This window comes from Rhea pennata, chromosome Z (assembly GCF_028389875.1).
Source record: "Rhea pennata isolate bPtePen1 chromosome Z, bPtePen1.pri, whole genome shotgun sequence".
NCBI lineage: Eukaryota > Metazoa > Chordata > Aves > Rheiformes > Rheidae > Rhea > Rhea pennata.
In genome coordinates, this window is record NC_084702.1 from 77,593,227 (window position 1) to 77,616,499 (window position 23,273).

Genomic DNA, 23,273 nt, shown 5'->3' on the forward strand with positions numbered 1-23,273 from the left:
CCGCCGCCGCCGCCGCCGCCGCGCTCTGGGCGCGACCCGCCCTGACCCGCCCCGCCCCGCCCCCAACGGCCCCCAACGGCCCCCAACCGTCCCTCAGCGGCCCCCAACCGTCCCCCAGCGATCCCCGCGGTCCCCCAACAGCCCCCAACGATCCCCAGTGGCCTCCAACAGTCCTCAACAGCCCCCAACAGCCTCCCAAAGACGCCCAATGGTCCCCAGCCATCCCCCGACAGCCCTCCATGGCCCTCAACAGCCGCCGGTAGCCCCCCAACGGCCCCCAACGCTCCCCTAACAGTCCCCAATGGCCCCCCAGCAGCACCCAACGGCTCTGCACAGCCCCCAGTGCCCTGCCAAAGGCAGTCGGGACACGAACGCTTCCCCCGCAGCCCCACACAGCCCCCCGTGAGACAGGCACGGGCAGTGGCATCTCGCCACGGCAAATCACAACATGTTCTTTGGAAAACTTAAGCTTTTTTCTCTTGTCGTTGTTTCTGGGTCTGCGCAGGTTCGGAGGAGCGGGGCGCGCCGCTGAGCGCGGGCAGCGTTTCCCGTCGCGTGTCAGACGGACGGACAGAGATCCGCGGAGATCAGAGACGCGTCGTATCACCACGAGACGAGATCTTCTAGCATCTTCTAGATCACCCCAGCGCGGTGAAAACAGGCAGTCGGACAGAGGAGGCTTCCTCCAGCTGAGAAAAGGGCTGCGGCATGAACTCGCGCGTTGTGAGACACCACAACAGCCTCGCAGGACAGGGCCCTTACAAACACCTCAACCTTCAGTAAAGCCCTGCCAGAACTTGATGTGTCGCAGGTGCCAAATTCAGCACACCGAGAAACACATCCATAGGGAGCCAAGCGTCATTCCTTCCAACGCTTTTGCAACAAGCTCCGCAAATTCTGTATTCTTCTGAGAACACTAATTATCATAAACACAGAGCATGTCGTTGGGTGTCATTGCGTGCTCAGAGGCATCAGCTCAGGAAGGTACAGGCTCAGTGAGATAAATTCACGGGGAGGGGGGAGAAACAGGCAGCACTTCTGGCTTAGGAGCTGCACTGCAACTTGTAGTTTGGAGGAACGGTTTGGGAAAGTTCCCTGTTCTTATCCTCTGCCTTAGGAGTTCACGATCGCTGCCATAGACAAGATCCTGGGTGAGTGACCTCTGAGCAGTTCTTGAAAAAGGAAAGAAAGATGAAGGTGGATGACACTGCCTGGGGGAAAGCCTGATTCGCATGCGCTGAGGTGGCCTGCTGCCACTGCTTTAACACAAGATAAATAAGGCATTTTTTTTCCTTATTTTAGTAAATGTGGTCAGTTGTGACCCAAGAGGTCACTGCCACTTGACAAATATCTCCAAGATCTATACTGAATAAAACAAGTTTATATGGATTCTGCCTTCTATGTTAGTGGCTACAGTTCTTTTATTATCAGAGGCAGTGTCGTATTTGTGCGTGGTTTCACTCAAGGCTTTGAAGAAGATATAGCAATTTCACCTAAAAATGTATCACTTGTTGTGCAATCTGACCAGCTGCAAATATACTAAAACCTCCGAAGTATGAATTCTGAATATTTAGTCACATTCACAGTAGCATATCAGGACTGTGTTTGTATTTGATGCTTTATCCGACACGGACAATCCTGCTGCAACTTCTCATGAAATTAATGACATTTCTTGCTAAGAACTGTTATCCTGTTTTGGACAAGGGCTCCATGAGGTTTCACGTGTGAAAGCTCTGTAGGAGCGTCTCATTATTTCTCCTACATACACTCTCCATCTGATCTGGTCTCAGTGGAAGGTCACACTGCACGAAAGGCAAGTAAGACCAAACAGGACTGAGAAAGAAGTAAAGCAGGACAAAATAGCATGGCTGAAGGTACAGCAGCTTAGAGCAGCATGTGCAACTGCCATCATAAATATCACAACGCAACCACACATCACATGGTAGTGATCACATATAGATCCAGCATTCTTGCAGCATTGAGTTGTGTGTCACTGTACAACCAGAGCATGCAAAAACAGGCACCACAAACCACGAGGAGAAAAAAACGTAACTCAAAGCAAGCAGTACTGGGGCAGCACAGCAGGTTGATTCAGGAGTATGAGGCTCATCTGAAACCTAAAATCTGAAATTGCAAGTGTTCCCTTGTTTTAGGAATTTTCCTCCATTCTGGGTTTTTCTGTGACCTTCTCCCTTGCTATCTGCTCTTCAGATTATTTATTTGGACCTAACCCATACTCCCAACAGAAGAAGACACAAAGCCCTTCAGTGATTACCAAAAAGCGAAAGTTTAACCCCCCCACCCCGCCCCGCCACATGCACATGGATCCATTTCTCTGCCTTTCAGCACCACCCCGTGGCCAGAACGTGAGGTCAGGTCAGCACTCTCCAAATGGGAACACACGTAGCAGCCTTGAGTCACACAGCAAGTTAGTGCATGAGGTACTTCAAAGACAGATAGTGTCTGATAACAACTATTGCCACCTTCAACATCCCCATTAAATTTAAGCACTACTTTCCTGGCAGAGAATGCTTAGACTACATAAGTCATTTTGGGTAGTCCAAGCAAAAAGGCTCAACCACAATATTCTCATGCTTATGTGGCTTCCCAGACACATATTCTAGTCAAATGTTTAGGGATGGGCTTGTGAAAGAGAAAAGCAATTCAGTGGAAAGCCCTCCTCCAGAAACACAGCACTATTTTAACCTTCCAGCTCTTTCTAGAAAGATGTAACACTACAAGACTAAAAATAAGTCAGTTTTTTTTCAGAAGTTCCAAAACATTTTAGTGATACATTCCAAAGCTTATGTAATTTGCTCCTGAAAAACGCAACATTAAGATAGCAGCTTCACCTTAAAGCATTTATGATACGTATATAGGTGTTATCTGTAGTAAAGCAGTGTTTGCTCTTGAAAAATGTTTACTTTCCTACAATGGCAAAAGGAAAGGATGATGACTGGGGTGATCCGAAACCAGGAACTGGGTTGCCCTGCGCAAAGCAATTAGTTATGCTCTGCTTTGGCAGTGTTTATAGCACTTTCATTTAACCAGATCTCACAGAAGGCCCCTAACTGTGCTTAGTGTCCTATACTGCCTAGTGGCAACGAGACATGGCAATGAATGAGACCTATACAGTGTTAAGGAATAAATGGGATTTTGTAACTGTCAGAGGGAAAAGAGGATGGGCTGACTGCCTACAACACTGTGGCAAAGGCAAGCGCTCACAAGCTCAAAGCACTCAAGCTGATACTACGAAAGCTTGCTAGTTTATGATTTTGTGAAAGACTGAGATGAACTACTTTCTGCTACTTAAAAGAGCAGCACAGCTTTGAACCCTCAGAGGCGGGCAGCTTCTTTGAATGGAATAAACTGGAGTTAGAATAAAATAGGCCCACTAGAAGCCCCAAATCACAGATGCTGCACACTGTAGATGAAAGTGCCCAGGATGAAAGGCAGGGTTCCAGTGTACCAGGTGAAGTGTGAGTACCAGCTTAGTGTCAGAGCCAAGGCAGAGTTACATTTTAATTTAAGGGCAAAACTGAACATCCTCCCCTCCATGTCCCTCCGATACATGCTCCAACACTGTAAGGCCACCAAGTGTAGCATGCAGAAAATCAGGCATAAAATACTCAGGTATGTAACACCCCCTGCCAAGCCATTAGGGATTGCAAGGAGATTAGTAACAGGACTGAACTACAGACTGATGGCATTTAAATCTATAGCAGTTACTGAAATACCTAAATGTGCAGCTGTCCTAAGATACCAGACAGCTCTGAAAGAACCAGTCTTATGAAAGCAAGTATAATAATACTGCCTCAAGACTGGCTTGTAGTAACAGTTTAACTATTCAGCTGGCCACGGTTCTACCCCCCCCCCTTCACCTACTGTAACTTCTAGAATGCCATACTCTAGCTGTATGTTTTACGTTTAAGACAAACCTAACCTTACGCACACCTTACTCTGTAGCAGAAGACAACTTCAGAAGCAGCTTAATTTCTGCCAGGCAGGCTCCTATTGAGCTTCACCTGACATACTTAATTTCAGGAAACTCAAGGCACTGAGAAAATGAACTACACAGCAACTATCAGACTTGCAGCTGCAGGAAGATGAAGAACACTAAAGTCCGTATCAGTTACCTAGCAAAACGAATAAAAGCTGCAACGACCTACAGTTCTGTCACTATAAAAACTACCTAGAACACAAAAATCCAACGGCTACCCCTTCAGTAAGTACTCATACGGTTAAGTTTGATCCACTCAGCAGTAAAAACACTCTGATTTTTCTGAGTTCTTTTAGCAAGCCTGTGTCCAAGTTGGTTTAACTCCTTGTTCTCCTAGGCATGTGTTGCTAAAGTAGCCAATTGGAAAGCCAACAATTAGAAGAGTCAGAAAAAACAAGTCTTTTTCCATGGAAACTTTTATTCTCAGTGAGATCTGTACATTCAAGTCACACATACTTTTACATCTTTGATGGAACTGCAGCATGGGATCACGACAACAGCCTGGTCTGTGTGAGTTTATGCCTCAAAAGTAGACAAGAAACTTGTGACTATTTCCTTCAATTTGGCTTCTGTCTGGTCAGAGATCTTCCCTTCAGTCCTGTTGAGACAATGTAGTTAAACTTCTGAGCCAGGAGTGAATGTATGATCAATCAAAGGTAGGAAAACTTTACAATGCATCTTTCAATTTCTAATAATATTAGCAAGTGAGTTAAACACTTCCACTTGATGCATGAAGCTTTACCACTGAAACAAGTATCAAAGCTCCATTTCTCCCCAAAAGGGGTTAGCATCATATAGGAACTAATGTTTGTCAACAAATACTTTGAAAATAGCTTTATCTAGTGTTCAACAAGGCTCTGTCTTCCAGACAGAGTGGACTCAATTTCAGACACAGATGGAAGGCACATGATCAGATTCAGGGGAAAACAAGCTAAAAACCATTTGCCAGGATAGGACTGTGGAAATACTCAAGCCTCCAACAGCCAACTCAGCAGCAAGGAAGGCAGCGAGCAGCACTTAATCCACACTACTATAATAATTTGAAGCTATCAAAAATACAGGGATTAGCTGGAGTGATTTCAACACTAGTTTATAGGAGAGGCATGCAAGTAGGTTTATTTTAAGCATTGGGTGGATTTCTTTAAAAAATGCAGACAAGAAATTGAGGTCTGAACTGCATTTTAAGAGCATCAGGCAGGTTCATTTATCTTCTAGAGCTCTAGAGATAGGCAAAAGGCCTGATGTTTTAGGATACACTAACTTAACAGTTCAGTAGTCAGCACTTAGGCTCCAGTTCTCTGGTCAGTACCCTCTGAATCAGTAATGTAACAAATCAGCATACCTGATAGTAGAGAGAAGGGCCTGGTGCTGGCTCAGAACATGAGCTAGGAAAGCACTCTCAAATTTAGTGATCTTGCTGGGCTCCAGCTTGTCCAAGTGACCTCTTACACCAGCATAGATGACTGCAACTTGTTCTTCAATAGCCATGGGAACTGGATGAAAGAAAGCATTGATACCATTGGTACGTCTTACATCAGCACTACACGTGCTCCTTTCTTTGAAGACTGACTGCATACATACAAAATACGGTTCAAGTAACTCTGCATTTAGCACGTCCACAAAACTGTTCTTAACACAGCCACAGAAACCCACCTGATTAGCACACAAGACCTGTGGGAAATGCAGACTCGCTATATCCGAGACACTCACCGTACTGTCCTTGCTTGAGGAGCTCTGTCAGGCGCACACCACGATTCAACAGCTGTTGTGTGGCAGCATCCAGATCAGAACCAAACTGAGCAAAGGCAGCTACTTCACGATACTGAGCCAATTCCAGCTTCATGGTACCTGCCACCTACAATACAAGGCAGAGGTCAGACTGAGTTTGACCAGTTTTGAAATTAGCCTAGTAGTTAGCAGGTTCTCTTCAGTCGACAGCTGTCAAAAATCAATTTTGTCTCACATACCAATCACATGATTCTTGAACATATCACGTGATTATCTGCATCTTGAATAAATCATTATTTCCAGAAAATCCCAGTCTCTTCAACCTTGTAACTTGTGCTACAGTTCACACTTCAGACCTTTCCCTTGCCATCCGATCACTTCTACTTCAAATCAATCATCTGAAATACTTCCCAGGCTTACTAAAAAGATAGGGAGGATCTACGGGTAGCTGGATACCAATAGCAGAGTCTGTATAAGGCATGCTATTCCAGTCTACATTAAACCTCTCCAGTTTCATATGTAGATTAAAAGTAGTATGGGGTTAAGCAAGCATTCTCTGTATCTAGGTAGATCAGTACCGTTAAGCACAATTAAGCTTACGATTCCTGCATCTTTAAGCAGATGATCATTTCCTTTCCACTACTCATCAGGCGAGGGAACACCAAAGAGATGACACAAACTTGCTCTAACAGAACTTCAGAAATTATTTCAGAATACTAAGGAATTCATGCTATGTTTCCTCTGCATTCACTACATGTTAAGAGTGAAATGGGTTAGACCAATTCATTTCTAATGAGTGAGTAGCACTTTCAGGCTTACCTGCTTCATAGCCCTGGTCTGAGCAGCAGAGCCTACACGGGATACAGACAGACCAACGTTGATGGCTGGACGGATACCTTTGTAGAACAGCTCAGTTTCCAAGAAAATCTAGAGGAGAAAATTGTTTTTGTTATCTTGGTCAGAAGCCAGAAAACTTAGAGACTTGCCACTAAGTTTCACAGAAGTACTGGCATATGTAAAGCAAGTCCTACCTGTCCATCAGTGATGGAGATGACATTAGTTGGAATGTAAGCAGACACATCACCAGCCTGAGTTTCAATGACAGGCAAGGCAGTCAGAGAGCCACCTCCAAAGGCATCATTCATTTTAGCCGCTCTCTCCAGCAGACGGGAGTGCAAGTAGAACACATCACCTGGGTAAGCCTCACGACCAGGTGGACGACGCAGTAGCAGAGACATCTGACGATAGGCAACAGCCTGTATGGTATAAAGGCAGCTCTCAGACTTCAATACTTACCTTGAAACTTGGCTACCTGTATTTGAGATCATACTCTAGTGTTGGTGTCTGCAGTTGTAAGATCAAATCTAAAAGCAATGTTTCCTGACCTGCTTGGATAAGTCATCATAGATGATAAGAGCATGTTTTCCATTGTCTCTGAAGTACTCCCCCATGGAGCAGCCCGAGTAGGGAGCCAGATACTGAAGGGGTGCAGCATCAGATGCTGTGGCAGAAACCACAATAGTGTACTTCATGGCATCTAGAAAGAATTGTATACACGACACCATAAGTACATTACGTAATCATGCCAATAATCAGCAGATGCAGCATGCACGTGACGTATAGCTACAAGGCAGACAAATCTATCTGCTGAAACGAGAGCAAGCAGCATCTCTAGTTCCAGAAAGACTGTTATGCTACATTGGCATGTCAGTTCTCTCTTAAAACTCCTGGAGTTAATCAGAACAAATTTATAGCAGCTAATTTAACACTTACAGACTTCTTTCCGATTTAAAATGAATTTTAGACTTTAATCAAAGACACTTAAGCTCTATAAGCCAAAGGCCTAGAAGTCCATGGCTTCCTGGCTTCTGCAAGGAATCACCTTACTTAAGTATCTTTGGTTTCACAGTTCCAAAAATATTAGTGTCATTAAAACATGTTTCTTCTGCTAGGTATGACTCTACTTGACCAGCAGGCAAGAGGTAAAGGTGCTTGATCTCTTGCAAGTTTTGTTATGTATCGGCTTTGGTCAACAAGATCAGTGGTTCTGGAAAGATATAATCATTTAATCCCTTACACGTAGGGCAACAGAATTCTCTCCACTAAGCTTGCAACTGTCATTCACATTGACTTGCCTACATATGAAACAGATACCACATCCATAAATACTCATAGATCATAACTATGACCAGGTTTGCCTGACTGCCAGGAGGAAGCTCTCTAAATTCCAGTGGGAAAAAAAAAAAAAAAAAAAAAAACAGAGAGTGACTTCACAAGTTTTCAGTAGTTTTGGAAGGCTTATGTTAAACTTCTAATGTTCTGTCATAAAATTTTAGGTGTTTTTGTTTTGTTTTTTTCCTCAGATACCTAAAAGGATTTCTTGTCCAGAGAAGAAAGTGGCTATTCAGAATTCTGTCTACACTTGCAACTAGGAGAGTTCACAGTAGTACTCAGCATTTCAGTCAGTTAACCAGTACTTCCAATTTCATACACATCTTAATGAGAACAGGGTATCACTAGCTCCCATCATGGTCAGCCCTCTTCAAGTCTGCACCTGCATCAGTGAGCCTCTTCACCAGCTGAGCAACAGTAGATCTCTTCTGGCCAATTGCAACATAGATACAGTATAGCTTCTTCTTCTCATCTGTTCCATCATTAAATCGTTTCTGGTTGATTATTGTGTCAATTGCAATTGAAGTTTTCCTGCGTAACACAAATACAGAGATTACTGAGTTAAGCTGCCTACGGTTCTCTCAACCTCTACCCAGTTTTTAGTTTGTGTACATTCAAAGATACTGTATTGAAGTCTACATATGGAAACAAATTTTAGCTTAGGCATTTAACTTACCCAGTCTGCCTATCACCAATGATCAACTCGCGCTGGCCACGGCCAATTGGCACCAAGCTATCCACAGCTTTAATACCGGTTTGCATAGGTTCACGTACAGAGATCCTGGGAATGATCCCAGGAGCCTTTAAGCCAACTCTCCTACGTGTCTTAGAAGTAATAGGACCCTTAAAAAGGAAAGGAAAGAAAGCACTGTTGTAGTCTACATCACATAGAAGCAAACAAAGGCAGTAAACGCACAGTTACACTTACCTTCCCATCAATGGGATTGCCCAGGGCATCTACAACACGGCCCAGCAGCTCTTCCCCAACTGGAACATCCACAATGGCACCAGTCCTCTTCACAACATCCCCTTCCTTGATCAATCTGTCGTTACCAAACACGACAACACCAACATTGTCGGGCTCCAAGTTCAAGGACATGCCCTAGGACAAAAATAATGCCATCCTGAGAAAACCCATATCAGCATTTCCACAGTAAATTCTTACCAATTTAGTACTTAAGTGATTATTCTACAGCATGCAATACCGGACAAAGGCTACCTCAATCTTTTTTGCAACAATACAATATTCAGTATTGTTTTTATGTCCAATGCATGTATCTTTTCCCATACTGATGGGAGAACCTGCCTAATTCTTCCACTTAATAATTTATTACACTTGTAGCAGTCCAGTATGAAGTTACTTCTTTTCCTAGAGAAAACAGAAGAGATGAGCAGAATTCAAGAGAGAACTGGACAAGGGAAAAAAGATGTGGTTATCGGTTTCACTAAATTAAGTTAGCTCAATTAAAAATGCTGAAAAAAGAAAAGATGTCTGAATTTTAGGAAGCAGTCTAAGCCTTTTTAATTTTGCTCTGTTCTTAAGACTGTAAGTAGTCAGCAAACTGTACACTGTATTGGAGCTTAAGAGGCCATTCTTCACCAGTAAACAGAAAAGCCAGCCTGAAACTAAAGTAAGTAAAAAAATCCTCAGCAGATTGGCTCTCAATACTTCCTAGGTAAAGGCAAATAAATAAAGCTGGCCAAGAATCAGACACTGATATCGAAAGCAATGCATTATAAAGAACATTTCTTTGTTGCAATGTTATTTCAACTAAATACTCCATATTTAAATTAAAAGGAATTCAGTAAAAGTCCCATGTGGTTAATTCCAGGCATCATCACTGATTCCTCTTAGAAAAGTCATCCTCGTATTTCCAAGCTAAACAAAAGGTTTTAGTGAAAGCTTACCTTCAGTCCAGAAGAAAATTCAACCATTTCTTCTGCTTGAACATTTCTTAGACCATACACACGGGCAATACCATCACCGATTGAGAGCACGCGGCCAGTCTCCTCAAGTTCAGCAGAGGTATCAGCTCCCAAAATACGTTCCTCAAGAATAGAGGATACCTCAGCAGTGCCTGGAAAGAAATGTTTCAGGCAAGATCAGACATACTAAAGCACAATATAAAATCAGTAACCTCATTTTGAGCTGACTCTGTTTCAGGTATGCCATAAGACCAAGCAAGCCTCACTCTTGCTTAGGCCTGATGCACAAGTGACATTCTTCATGTTCACTGTCAATAGAAGTAGTTTCACCATTATGAGCCACCATAAATGACTAAATTAAACAGGCAACCTATGTCCTTCAAAATGCTCTACACTATTAGCAACCTCTTCCTCAGAAAGTGGTTAGATAGATCAGCAAGAACTCCTAGCTCTACAGGCAGAGCACGTTGACTGTAGGCATCAAAATACATTCTCAAATCATTTGTAAGATCCAAATACATTCAGACATTTAATACGTTTAAGAAGCGAGTTGTTCAATGTAACCTATTTAAAAAAAAAAAAAGTATTCACCATCTTGTTCTAAATTCTGTTCAACAGCATGTCTCCAAAAAATTTTGATTCCCTCAGGAAGCAGTAAGTAATTAACACTGAAACTGCCATTTCCTAATAGCTTCAGTCACCCAAACCACTTCGAAAATTGTACTTGAACCACTACCAAAATACAGCTATTTGGTGCTACTGCCTTCTATAAACACCAAGATGCGGCAGCACAGAAGTTAAACACAAGGACACAAGGTCAAACCCAAGCATGCCTGGGAAAGTCATCCATTCCCTTCTACTATTACAAAGCAGATATAAAACTGGAATTTGAAGCCTTCTCAGACAATTCTGCATGAGCTGAAGACAGAATTGACAGCAAAGCCCGATTTAATGCGAGACCGCTACCTTGATTTGGGCACATTTTGAGCAGTTACTAAAATGTAAAGTAAAGCCTCAAAGATATGACTGCATAATAACCAGCTCACTATAAATCACTGCCGTTAAGGGCTTTGTCAAATGATGTGCGCACCTCATATTCCAAGTTTAAATTCTAATTTGTTGTTATTTTTTTAAGTTAACAAGTTTGACAGAGCAAGCCCTCAAATGGTACTCTTATGTGCATATTTTTTTTTTAATAAAAGAAAGACTCACCAGTTTTCTGAAAACATGTTTTGGAGGCATGGATGTTTCTTGTAGCAACAAATGCTGCACCCAGGGTATTTCTGGAAATCTAACATAATCAATTGTTTTAAAAAGAATGACATTTCTTTGACTAATCAAAAAAAATCACTATTTTAAAGAATCACACTGCAAATTCTTATTGTGAATGATATGCTTAGTATGTCTCAGTCCTGAGTTACCCACCACAGAAGTCCACTCACAAGCTGTATCTCTGGAATCAGGTCTGACATTATCAAGGTTGGACAAGTAAATAAAGCAAAACGTTCTAAATTACTTGTTGCACAGCGTTCATACTGCACTGGTGTCACCACTGCTGCACTGCGGCAGCTTCCACAGCAGCACTTCTAATCAGATCTTTTTACTCAGAGCATCTAAAGCTTGAGGCGTATGGAAATCAGGGCCTCCCTTACAGTTCTGCACAAGGGAAAATTTAGCTTTCTAAGGGTTGGCTACTCTCAGGAAAAAAAAAAGTCTAGCTATAGAATTACTGGAAAATGGCTAAAACATATGCAATTCTAGAAAAAAAATGATTAGTGTCTTGAATGCATATAACAAGCTTACATCTCACAGAGCGCTCCCAGTACAGTCCCACAGGAGCACCCTGACATTTCCAGGCAAGGCTGGAACGGCCTCTCCGTTCACCTTCACGGGGACGGTGACTAGCAGCGGCTCCTGACAGATTTCTGCACCCCACCAACACGCAACACACACGCCCCGCAGCGAGGCTTTGCAGCTCGGATCCCCAGGCCTCACTAAGGTGCCATCCCCAGGCAGCGCCGATGCCGTCGAGCGGCACCAGCAAGGCCACCCCCAACCTTGAGGAAAGGGCGCGGCGCCCCTACCCACCTCCCCAGCGTGGGGCGGGGGCAGCGCCCCGGGGGGAGCCGGGGACTCGCCGCCGCCGGAGCGCCATCCCGCCCCTCCCGCCGCCCCAGCTCCCCGCCGCCCGCCACAGGCCGCGGCCCCTCAATGTCACCGCAGCCCCCAAGATGGCGGCGGCCTCCCCCCGCCCGCCGCTCGGAAGCGACGGCGCGCTCACCAGGCCGGCCTGCCGCGGCAGGGAGCGGGCGATGGCGGCGGCCACGCGGGCGGAGAGCATGTTGGCGGCGGCAGCGGGCGGCGGCTCTTCCGGACGGGACTAGACGGGACGCGGCTGCCGGCCCCGCGCTCTCTCCACAAAATGGCCGCCACGCGCTCCGCCCCTGGTGGCGCCGACGCCCCGCCCCGTGGCGGCGGGGCGGCGGGGTCATGCCCCGGAAGCGGTTCCCGAAAGCCTCCTTCCCCTCGGCCCGGCGCGGCTGCTTTAATATTTCTGCGCCCCATCCTTGCTGCCGGCGGTGACTCTAGATCCGGAAAAAACGAAGAAATGGCGCTTTTTTTAGAAAAAAAAAAAACAGCCCCTCGCGGCAAGTGCCCTTGAGACAGCCCTGAGCGGGCGGCGGGGCGAGCCCCGCCCACGGGGCGGGGAGGGGGCGGGGCCACGGCCCGGCTGCCGCGCAGCCGCAGCGGACTACAAGTCCCAGGAGGCATCGCGGCGGCGGCGCGGGGGAAGTCGGGAAGAGGCGGGAGGCTCAAGGCGATGGCGGCGGCCATGGACGGCTTGGAGGAGAAGATCCGGCGGGTAATGGCTGGCCCCGGAGCGGGTGGGCTTCTTCTCCTGAGGGGTGGTGGGCTGCGGAGAGAAATCGAGGCGGAAGGAGATAACGATCGCGATTGCCGGCCTTAGCCACCTCCTCCACGCCGCGTTCGCAGCTCTGGTGGCGGGTAGACAGTGCCTCGCTGAGCGGCACGGACAAGCCGCCTCGCAGCGAGCTGGACATGCCGTGTGGTAAAAGTCTCGCCTGGCAGGACTTGATTTCACACCGTTGTCGCTAAAGAGAATAGTAGAAAGGTGCGGTTCGTTGGCGTTTCTGCTGTATCCCAGGGTTTTTTGGGTGTGCCTGAGGGGTTTTCTCCTCAGTGCGGCTCAGGACGATGTTTGCTGCGGGCAGTAGGTGTGTGGTGTGTGTGGCTGAGCCGCTGGTGCGGGCAAAGCTTAAAGAAGAGCTTGTAAGAATGTGATGTCCTTTCAAGTAAGGAGACCGAGTCCACTTCTATCATCGAATTGCCAAGATAACCTGAGACAAGACAAGCATTACCTTAATATTCAGCTCCCATGTGTTTGGTTGGTGTTAGTCGTAACCTAATCTTCTCATGGTATTTGAGATCACTGCCTTGAAATCTCTCCTGTTGCTGATCTTTTCTGTGGCAGAGGTGGTGTCTGCAAAGCTCACACCTGCAGTCTGTTGCAACCTTTTCTCCATGTTACCTGGTGGAGATGTTCCAGCAATAATGGTTTGGGCAATTTGATCTTATTTTGCTTAAATGCTATTTTCACCACCTGCCCAAATACCTGTTGACTGTGTCTTAGATCATTAGTGTGTCTATAGCAAACAGCTGAGGAGTTTTTCTGCAGGAATTTACAGCTTGCAGCACTTCTTGTTTCTCACATCAAACAGCTATTTTCTGTCTATTCAGTGACTCTCCTCCTTCCTCCTCAACTTTTCTGGCAGGTTACTTTATGGCTAAAGAAAATGTTTGGGGATCAGCCCATTCCACGTTATGAAGTGAATGCACGGTCCGTTGATATCCTGTACGAACTTGCTGAACAGAATGAAGCCAGGGATAGGGATGTTTCTTTGATGATAGAAGACATGAAGCAGAAGGCAGCAGAATACGAAGCAGAAGGTGAGTTTGAAGCTCCAGTTCTCAGTTCCACGAATGTTAGAGTTTCTCTTAACGACCACGTGGAGTGTTTCTTTTAAAATCTTATGAGAAGTTATGAAAGATTATCAATAAGCTAACCATTTAGTGTGATTCAGCATTCACTACCATATTCCTCATGCTTTTCTTTCACCAAAATTTAGTGACGTAAGGTTGGTCAAGAACGCTTCTTTAAGCTAGCTTGAGCAGGCTTTAAGGCAAGGAGATTAATTGCTGAAATTGTTTATTTGCTGGGCTGGATAGCACAGCACTGAAACTGGTTGGATAGGCAGATGAACAATACTGCTCCTGATTTAAGAGTCTGAGCCAGTGCTTTTTTCCTGTTAAGGAAAGCACTTGAGGAATCTGAAACACCAATGAGATGATTAATATGCTGTCGCTCTCTGGGGTGAGTGTAGAAAATGTGTATGTGTGTGTGGTTTTTTTTTTTTCTCTCTCCTAGAGCAAGTGCATGGTTCAGAGGGCCATAATACATCTTTAACATAACATATGCTGAAGGATTGTGCCTTTAATGGCTTTTATTTTTTTTAAGGAGGAATTTTACCTTTCTGTGAAAAGACTGATTTTGTACATATGAAGGTATTTTTTCCCCCTAAAAACTTAACTTTTTTTTTCCTTTAAGTCTTCTAGTGACTTGCCATCAAATAAATCATGATGGAGACTAGATGGTTGCATTAGGCTGCCCAAGAAAGTGGGCATTGCCAGTCAGGCATGGGTTTGAGCTCTGCTGCAAATTTAGACTCTTTCAGAAAGAAGAATCATTCTTCCTATTGCAGGTCTGTCGTTATAAGCATATATCTGCCAGGAATGGATTTAGACCGCTGCACAGCCCTCTGCAGAAGGAAGACCGCAGCTCATCACCATAGCACAGGGATTAAACTCTTGTTTGTTTGAGGCTTAGAAGTGCTGGTCAGGGAAGGAGAGGAACAGCTCTCTTCCGCAACACAGTGAATTTTCTTGACAAGCAGGAATGTGACAGCAGTTTAGCATATTTAAGTCTTATTTTAAGATTGCTCTTCCCCTAACGATGGAAATGTAACCAACATTTCCAGAGTGGGATTGAATTCTAGCTTCAGAGAGTGCCGTCTAGGTCTCAGAAGAACAGTGGTATAAAAATGATTAACTAGAGTTGTATTTGTTTTTCAGCCAACTACCTACAGGACCTTCTCGCAAAAAGCCTGGATTTTTCCTTAACTAGTCTGTGCAGTGAGGGCACCAGCTACCTAAACGAGCTGGTAAACTGCGCGTTGATACTTGAAACAAAGGACACTTCTCTTGCCAGGTAGTTCTTCCCACTCTGCACCAGGAATGATGGTCTGTGCTGTTTACCCTTAGCTTTTCAATTTGATGGTTTCAAACTGTACTTTCCCATGGGACTTTTTGTTGTCCAGCATTTTTTTTTCTTTTTCTACTTGGGCAACCTTAAAGGATGGCAGTTAATGTAGCTAGAGCAGTTTTCACACAGCTTAGGCAAGGACCAAGGAGCTGTAAGTGGTTGCTCAATGTCAGCTCTTCTCCTTTTCCTCCCTTATCTAGCTCCACTTAATGTCAGAAGTTTTTCTTAGCTCAGCCTCAGAGAAACAGTAGCTGTTAGTCTGTTCTTCCTAGGCCCCTCTTCCTTGCCTACCCTCGCCCATGATGCAGTGCTGAGCACTATCAGTAAGGAAAGGCTGAAATCTGCCTTAGAATCTTTTTTTAAGAAAAAGTCTTAAGGAGCTTTGCTCTTCTCCTGAGCCAGAGAGTAAGCAACTCTGAGCCATTTGGCAGGAGGAGGTGACCAAAGTACTGCTGGGCACATTTCAAGGATATGTTTCAGTGACTTTCTCTCACAGGTTGCGTGGCAAGGCAGGAGTGGAGGAGTGGAGCTCTTGAATATTTCAAGTTTGGGGGTTACATTCACTGGAATACCAGGTCTTGTTTGGCTCTCCCACTACTCAAATTGCTGGGCCATTTCCCCTTCCAGATGAAATCTTTAAGGAAAGCAGATATCCTCAGTGACTTCTTTTCCTTTCCTCTTTTTAAACTAGCTGGTGTTTGTCAGATGTGTCATAACATGAAAATGCAAATCAGTTGTGGGAAGTGTGGAGAAAAAATAATAATCCTGAGTTTCAGAAGAGCGAACTCCTGAACACTTCTACTAAATCTCTCATTTCACTAGTTTCATCTCTGCTATGAATGATCTGACTTGGGATCTGTATGCAACAGAATCAAAGAACAGAGAAATGGAACTGGAATTGACCAGCATCAAGAAAAAACTAACTGCAGCACTGGTGCTGGAAAAGCGGTTACAAGAGTGAGTAGTGGATGGAAAAAAGGAAGGATGTTTGTGGTGTTGTTGATCTCTACAGTGTGGTATATTGGCTGTGATCACTAGCAAGGATCACTGAAATTTCAGGGTGATAGTACGTCTCTAATTCACAGTACTTGACATCATCTATCCAAAGTTATGTGCTATAGGAACTGATGCATGAGAAAGTTAAAAACAAAAATGGGTTTAACTTGACTATAGATGATTAAGGAGTATGTATATACCAGTATTTCTTTGAATGTAAAGGTGTGGGTGTGTTTTTTTTTTTTTTTTTTTTTTTGTTCTTTTTTAAAGGGACCTTAAAAAAACTGAGGAAGATTTGGAGGTAGAAGAAGCAAAAGCTGAGAGCCGATCCCAGAACCTGAAGTTCCTGAAAGACAAATCTGAGGATTTAAAAGTCAGGATTAAGGCTGCTGAGGTAGATGGAAGGAGTTTTCTCATGAGACTTTATGAAGTGGTAGCCCAGCCATGCCTGGTTGGGACCAAAATTGTGCTTTGAGGCATCTCTGGAGTTTCCTAGATTCCAGGACATATGACTCTAGTCCTCCTAGTACCCCCGCTACCATGCTTTGTTACTACTATGCTTGTTCACCATGACATCCTATAGCAGATGCAAGGATATTTTTTTCTTCTTTCAGAGAGCTGTTTTAGCTCAGATTACCTTGTATTTACTCTGAGGTACTGTGTGTTATGGTATACAGTGAGCAGCTGACTCACTGTGGTAGCTTGTGTGTCAGAATTCTGAATATAGCCATTTTTGAGAGTAATGAATGATTAAACTTTGGAGGCACAAATTGTACTGTCTTTTCATTTGCCTTTCTCACATTGTGAAGGATGTGTGAATGTTTCATGTAATTCTTAGATGCTGGTCAATATTTTGAAAAATCTGAGGTGGGAAACATTGTATTGGACTAATGAGACTTTATTGGGAAACCTCTTCCTAGTCTTTGCAAATGCTTTCCTCCTACTGGTTTTCTGGAAAGATTTGTTATTAGTATAAACTTTTAGTAGTAGCTGATGTCACATACCTCCTAGATCTATGGTTCAGATAATTTGCTAACACAAAACGTGTACTATCTTCATGTTTTGATCAAAACCCAAGTTTCCGGCAACATCTTTCTCCTCTGTTGTATCTTGTTGTCACTTGTCTGTGGTAGGAGAGTACGCATTGTACAAACTGTTTTCTCACTTGTAGGAGCAGCTTTCTGCCACAGGGTTGGACCAGTCTTTGACGCATCAGGCATTAGTGAACCTGTCTGAGGTAGGTCTTTTGGTACAAGATGGATGTTTCTGCAGTGGTATGGCCCATCTTGTTGAACAATTTCAGGAATATATTTTGTCATTTGATTGATTACCTGAGCAAAAAAGGGGCCCAAACACAAATCCCATAGGCAGATACTCCTGAACCGAGTAATGTCAGATGAATCTGTCTCTTAGAAGCTGAGAAGCATGTACAGGTGCTGAAGTTGTGCTTCTTCAGGATTAAACGAGCTTTAGACTTGGGAAGCTGCTTTCCCTCTGGACTGATTGAGTGGAACAACTGAAATCTTTATTTGGATGTATTTTGGGGTTTTTTCCCCCACTTTTCAGCTTTCTGCCTTTGTAGAGAATTTCATATAATAAATACAAAGCTACTGAAGGAATATTTGCAGGGAACTGGCAGTTCTTGATCTCTAACTGGGATCTCTGCTATAAATGGGATGGACAGTCTGTGGAATGTATCCTGTTATGTGATTGCTTGTGTTTTGAGAGTTGCTAGATAAAATGACCCAGGTGATTCTCTCCAGTATGTATGAAGTAGACCTGCTGTCAAATGGTCTGAGCAGGACAAAGAGGCAGCGTGAAGTTCAAGTTCTGAAGTACTGTGTAGGCACAGTACTAGTATCTTTAAAAACAACATTTTTGAATATATTGTAAGCCCAGCAGGGTAATAAGCTGAAGGAAAAAGCATGCTTTGTGTCTTCTTGTATTACTTTTTTTTTGGGCTTTTCCTGCATTAACAATGAAAATAACTATGCTGGTTTTACTTTGATCTCATGAACCAGCACTGGGTGGCAACATTTACATTGCACAGTGTTTCAGAAGAGTAACCAAAAATCATTTGCTTTGGAATTTACATATTAAAAATCATAGGCAATTTTCTGTAGGTCTCGAGTTTTATGTGACCTTTTTCTTCTAAAAACCTGAATATAAGGGCAGGTTTGACTCACTATCATTCCTGTATCTGCTTTGCTGAGAGCTCAGTTAATTGGTCATCTTCACAGTGCATTTTTTTTTTTTTTTTTTACTTTAGATTGATTATTTGTAGAGGGTAGAGAGCTGTGGAAAGGTGCTCTGTTTCCAGCCCTAGAGAGAAATTATCTCCCCATGCTCATTGCGTGAGCAGAACAGTGCAACTGACAGGGGAATCCTTTGCTCCGCATGTGCAAAGCCATGTAGCTCCTTCCTTCCTTCCCTCAATTCTCTGTCCTGACGTGCAGCAAGGTTGTCAGTAAGAGACCACTGTCTGGTGGATTCTAAGCTGAAAACCTCTGCTTTCAGGAAGGTAAGATCTAGTGGTTATACTGTATGAAAAGAAGCTGTATATTTTCAAAAAGGAAGGAAAAAATTAGTAATATACCTCAGTGTTAAATTTGAGCTGGGTTTGACTAATAACTCAAAGAATGGTAGATCTTTGTTTTTCCATAGCTTTTGAGAAAACTCATCAGAGCTTTAACTGACATGTTTGGGTTCTGAAATACTGAAAATAATTGTAGATCTATTTTGTTGACTTACATCACTTCTACAAGAAAGACTGTAGAATAAAATCTGCTGCTTTACTCTGTTCACAGAAACTGGCCGAATTAGAACAAGAAATGGTGCCTTTGAGGAAGCAGCTGGAGTCCTACCTCGATTTAACTCCTGTAATTATTTCCTCTCTGTTCTATTGCGTTGCTATCAGAGTAGTTTTAACAGAGTTCACTGCAACCTTTATTGTTGCAGTGGTTTCAGTGGACAAATATTTGCTATTTTAAATCTCTGCAGGTCTGTTAATGAACTGTCTGAACAGCAGATTGTACTTAAAAGACAAAATAAGCTCTTTATTTGTTGATGGAAAAAAAACAAGATATTAATTCTGGTTTATCAAGCAAACTGTTTTCTTCTAACACAGTGCATAGGAATGTGACAGGAACAGAATGACTGGGTGAGCTCAGTATCAAGGTGAACTGAACATAAATTAGGCAGAGAAGTCTGGAGGAGGAAAATAAAATTCTTTAATATAAAAATATCTGTAAGACTTACCAATAACTTTAAGTATACCAGTCGACCTGTCAGTATGGTAGATGCTTCTGCACCATGCAGAGATTCAAGCTTTGAACAAGATTTAAAAGAATATTAAAAAAAAAAATTGTTTCTCCTGAACAAGTATCTCTTCTTCATTTTAAATTTTGGCTATTATCATTACTGGTCACTGTGTTAGGAGTTGCTATCAGGCTGATGTATGAAGCACTGTTTATTTAAAGGACTTTAGTCATTTCAAATTAGGAGAACCCTTTTTGCAAAAGACTTTCTGTTTGGAGACTTCTGTAAACAACTTTACAAAGACTTACAGAAATTGTAGGTAAGCAGGGGTTTATTAGTCCATAAAACAAAAAGCTTTGCATGAAGTTTACACATTGACCACTAAATACTGGAATTGGTTTTGGTTTTATTAAATAAACCTCTAATCTAGACAGTCAGCTATATTTAAATTATTCAGTAAGGCCCCTGTTACCTCTGTATTTGAGCACCCAACAACCTGTAATACAGTTAACCTCATAATCATTCTGTGGGGGAGGAGAAAGACTGAAAGTTTTCATGAATGGGACATAGAGGTCTAGAGAAACAGAGACTTGTCCAAAATTACATATAAAGTTTATGATGAATTAAGTCCCTTGTATTATAGATTAGGGACTTATATGCTGGACCACCCTTCTTTCTTCACCTTCTCAGTCCCTGCATTGAGTTCCTGCAACCCTAACTTCTCCCTCATACAGCTAGTACTTTCCTTCTCCTACAAGAGAAGGATGAAGGGAGAGGGTGGGACTGCTAGTGGTCTTAATCCATTTTACTCCAAAAGGAAGCTGCCACAACTTTCCTCAGGAAAAACAGACCGTTCAAATTGGATTGGGTGGTTCTTCAATTCCCTGCTGCCCCTCCATCTTGTTGTCAGTGGAGATGGGGAGAGCCCTAGTGCCCCCCTTCTGGTGCAGGCAGAGTGAGGGAGAAAGGCCTATCCTTGCACGCTGCTAGAAGCTTTTTGTGCTTTGGAAGATTCATGCCTGGATATGTTTAAAATCCTGTTCCTTGGCTGGCTGTTTAGGGACACTTCTAAGTGTTTTCTTAGACATTAGGTCTTCCTATAGAAACATATATGACTGCCCAAACCAATATGGTGATAGTCTTTTGATGTCAGTACCTTTTGCATGTGAAGAGTGTACATAAAACTGACTTCGTTATTCCCAAATTCCCCTATGGCTTATCGTTAAAGTCTTGCAGTGATACACAGACTCTGTGTCTCAAGCTGAAATACTGCTTTTTATGCCCTTTTCTCTCTTTAGAATCTTTCCCTTGCACAAGTGAAGGTTGAAGAAGCAAAACGAGAACTGGTAAGAATTTTTATTTTTATAGAGACCTAAATGCATACTGTCATTCCAAAGCTATATGCATTAATTGGTTGTGGATTTGTCTACCTTAGACTGTAGTCGTAATGATCTCCAGAGGGAAATTTTACTTTGGTAAGGTAGAAATAGGGCATATTGGTGGGAGGAACTGTTGGAGGGATGAAATTCAAAGCTACAAAGGCAGTCAGGCGTAGTGATAGCAGTGGGTATTAGGTAGCTATATCCCTCTGGATTTTGTCTGCCTCACCCACCAGAGTGTGTTTTCACTCATGTTGTAGCTTCTTGATCCCATGACCTTCATTACTGCTTCTGAAATCTCAAAGGGTGATAAGGCCTATGTTCTGTTATATAACTGCTTTGTGGCCTCAGTATAGACCTTTCCCTATAAAGCACTGTGCCCAATTCATCCATGCTTGTGCAACCTGCAAGTATGATTGATGGGAAACACTTAATCTAAAGCTGTTTTGGAAGCTCACATGTAGTTTTTCAGGGTGAACTAGGGCCAAGTTCAGCATAAAACTGTCTTTTATGTTTTTTGGACTGCATCCTGCTTGCTTGTGGACAGAGTGCAGGGTATTTGGTGATAAGCCTTAAAGACTGGATCAGAATCATGGCTACCTGAGAGTATCTGGTATGCTTCTTGATAGGATTGCTTGGGTTGGTGAGGCACTTGGTTTTGTTTCAGAAATATAAATCTACCTTACCAGCATGAGGTTTTTATCTGGTCAGAATGCTCATCTCTGGAGTGACTGCCTGTTCAGCTTGAAAGCCCCCCTGGGACACAGTATAAAGGCCATTCAGCTTATTTAGCCCTTCATTTGGTGATTTCTTTGTAGTTCCTTAGAAAAGGAATTTTTCCTTTGCCTTATAGGCTCAGTTATAAAAAGCATCTAATTTACCTAATTTCTTAGGTGTCATGCTGCAAGAAACTGAGGCATGGAGTTGCGTTTCTATTCAGCCTGGTAGTTATTTCTGGAAACATCACACTGCAAGGACTGCAGGGCAGGGCTTCATTGTATCTAAAATGCCCTGTTGGTCAGTCAGTGCAACGAGATTGAAACTCTACTGATTTTTTGAAACTCTACTGCAAGAGGTCTGATGACCATTGAGGCTAACAAACCTGTTTGGCTTGTTCTGTTCGTATACATTTGATGCATAAAATGCCTCAACTATTTAGTTTGTTTGGAAATTGTACAGAGGAGCAGTGCAGTATTGAAAAGTACCAGACAGCATTAGGTCATTTTGTCCTTGGTCTTCAGTGCATTGCTAACTTCAGAATCGCTTATGTTGTCAAATTGACGTTTGCAGTAGTGAGAACCTCCAGTTCAATACTAGGGTTAGTCAGTGTTAATAGTATTCCCAAGATCTGATCGTTGTAGAAGGATTTGTCTAATAAGAATATCGGGAAACTGCTTTGCAGTCAATGAGTCGTCTTGGTTCTCTCTCTTGCTAGGATGCCTTGGAGGCAGAGTTCTCATCGCAGCTTGACATGCTGACTCTTTCGATGCCAGAGCCCAGCAAACTCCGATTCACCTGAAGTGGCCTGCGTGGAAGATGATGTCCTTTCTAATTGCCTGTTTGTTTGCACTTGTAAAACCTCTTGGACTTCTAACTGTACTTTTGCAGCTTTTTGCCTTTCACTTCTTGCTGTTGGATGGCACACTTGTGACCTTTCAGCAAGCATGCTTGCTTTTTAGGGTTTGTATAGCCTTGCATTTGTAAAAATCGCCTATTTCTCTGTAAAATAAACCTCAGACACTCTTGTTTTCTTAAACGTTTTTTTCATAGGTGATACAGACCTGTAAGTGGCCTCCAGAAGGCACCCTCCTCAGGAAATGTCCTTCTCAGTATTTGGTTGACCTTTTTGCCTCCAGCAGTCTAACTGATCTCGGAGTTTGGCTTCCCTCTTTCTCCATCTCCAGGCTCTGGAATGCCTTTTTTTTTCTTTTTTTTCCCCCAGGGTCTCCTCTTCTGTGGTGCAAATATAATACGACAGACTCTTTGCTTGTACTAGATGATTGGGTTTTTACTTATTTGTTTTATTCTGCCTTGTCAGCTCAGAACTGGGGACATATCAAGTTTTTTCGCCCATAGTGTGTCTAATCTTTACCAGGTTTGTGAAGACAAATTCTAGACTTATGTCTAGAGCAGATGTAAGTTTGGGCATTTCGGGCACTGAGAAATGTAACTGCTCCTTTCCATTTAATGTCTTCAGTAGAGATTTGATACATTAATCAAAATGACTGATATGGAAAATGTGATCTAGAGCTCAGAATAGGTACTGGGAACTACTAAGTCCTGCAGTCTGAGACAGCCAACAAAGAGGATTTTATTTTTTTGTGTGTGTGACTGATGTCTACTTTTTGGGGAACAAACTGAGCCTTGACTTAATTCATGTGAGTCATGGCGCAGGCTTCACATGGTAACAAATTTTACTGCTCATGCAGGTAGGTAAAAGATGAGATGAAATGTGCCAGCATCAACCCTCTAA

At 43.2% G+C, this 23,273-nt stretch overlaps 2 protein-coding genes across 2 annotated transcripts; one reads left to right on the forward strand and one right to left on the reverse strand.

The window, feature by feature from the left end:
• Positions 1 to 4,398: 4,398 nt before the first annotated feature.
• ATP5F1A (ATP synthase F1 subunit alpha) lies at positions 4,399 to 12,267 on the reverse strand. Its single transcript, XM_062599262.1, has 12 exons — positions 12,108 to 12,267; positions 11,039 to 11,117; positions 9,809 to 9,978; positions 8,829 to 9,002; positions 8,577 to 8,743; positions 8,283 to 8,431; positions 7,114 to 7,265; positions 6,760 to 6,984; positions 6,548 to 6,655; positions 5,711 to 5,855; positions 5,343 to 5,493; positions 4,399 to 4,598 (listed from the first exon to the last, which is right to left on the reverse strand). Exons 1-12 carry the CDS (start codon positions 12,165 to 12,167, stop codon positions 4,517 to 4,519), a joined length of 1,662 nt encoding a protein of 553 aa, XP_062455246.1. The 5' UTR covers positions 12,168 to 12,267; the 3' UTR covers positions 4,399 to 4,516.
• A 49-nt stretch (positions 12,268 to 12,316) lies between these two features.
• HAUS1 (HAUS augmin like complex subunit 1) lies at positions 12,317 to 22,546 on the forward strand. Its single transcript, XM_062600524.1, has 10 exons — positions 12,317 to 12,405; positions 12,494 to 12,689; positions 13,621 to 13,795; positions 14,978 to 15,113; positions 15,990 to 16,124; positions 16,434 to 16,557; positions 17,335 to 17,400; positions 18,971 to 19,042; positions 20,720 to 20,767; positions 22,236 to 22,546. The coding sequence occupies exons 1-10, from the start codon at positions 12,317 to 12,319 to the stop codon at positions 22,317 to 22,319; spliced, it is 1,125 nt and encodes a 374-aa protein (XP_062456508.1). The 3' UTR covers positions 22,320 to 22,546.
• The last annotated feature ends 727 nt before the right edge of the window (positions 22,547 to 23,273 follow it).

What these genes read in the sequence shown, in the direction of transcription:
- ATP5F1A (XM_062599262.1), bottom strand. Translation starts at nt 12,167, where the DNA reads ATGCTCTCCGCCCGCGTGGCCGCCGCCATCGCCCGCTCCCTGCCGCGG. An exon ending in AATTTTCTTCTGGACTGAAG is followed by an intron (nt 9,003 to 9,808) that starts GTAAGCTTTCAC and finishes TTTTTGTCCTAG; the next exon opens with GGCATGTCCTTGAACTTGGA. An exon ending in AGACCAGGGCTATGAAGCAG is followed by an intron (nt 5,856 to 6,547) that starts GTAAGCCTGAAA and finishes CTTGTATTGTAG; the next exon opens with GTGGCAGGTACCATGAAGCT.
- HAUS1 (XM_062600524.1), top strand. Translation starts at nt 12,317, where the DNA reads ATGCCCCGGAAGCGGTTCCCGAAAGCCTCCTTCCCCTCGGCCCGGCGC. An exon ending in AGCAGAATACGAAGCAGAAG is followed by an intron (nt 13,796 to 14,977) that starts GTGAGTTTGAAG and finishes TTTGTTTTTCAG; the next exon opens with CCAACTACCTACAGGACCTT. An exon ending in AAGGACACTTCTCTTGCCAG is followed by an intron (nt 15,114 to 15,989) that starts GTAGTTCTTCCC and finishes TCATTTCACTAG; the next exon opens with TTTCATCTCTGCTATGAATG.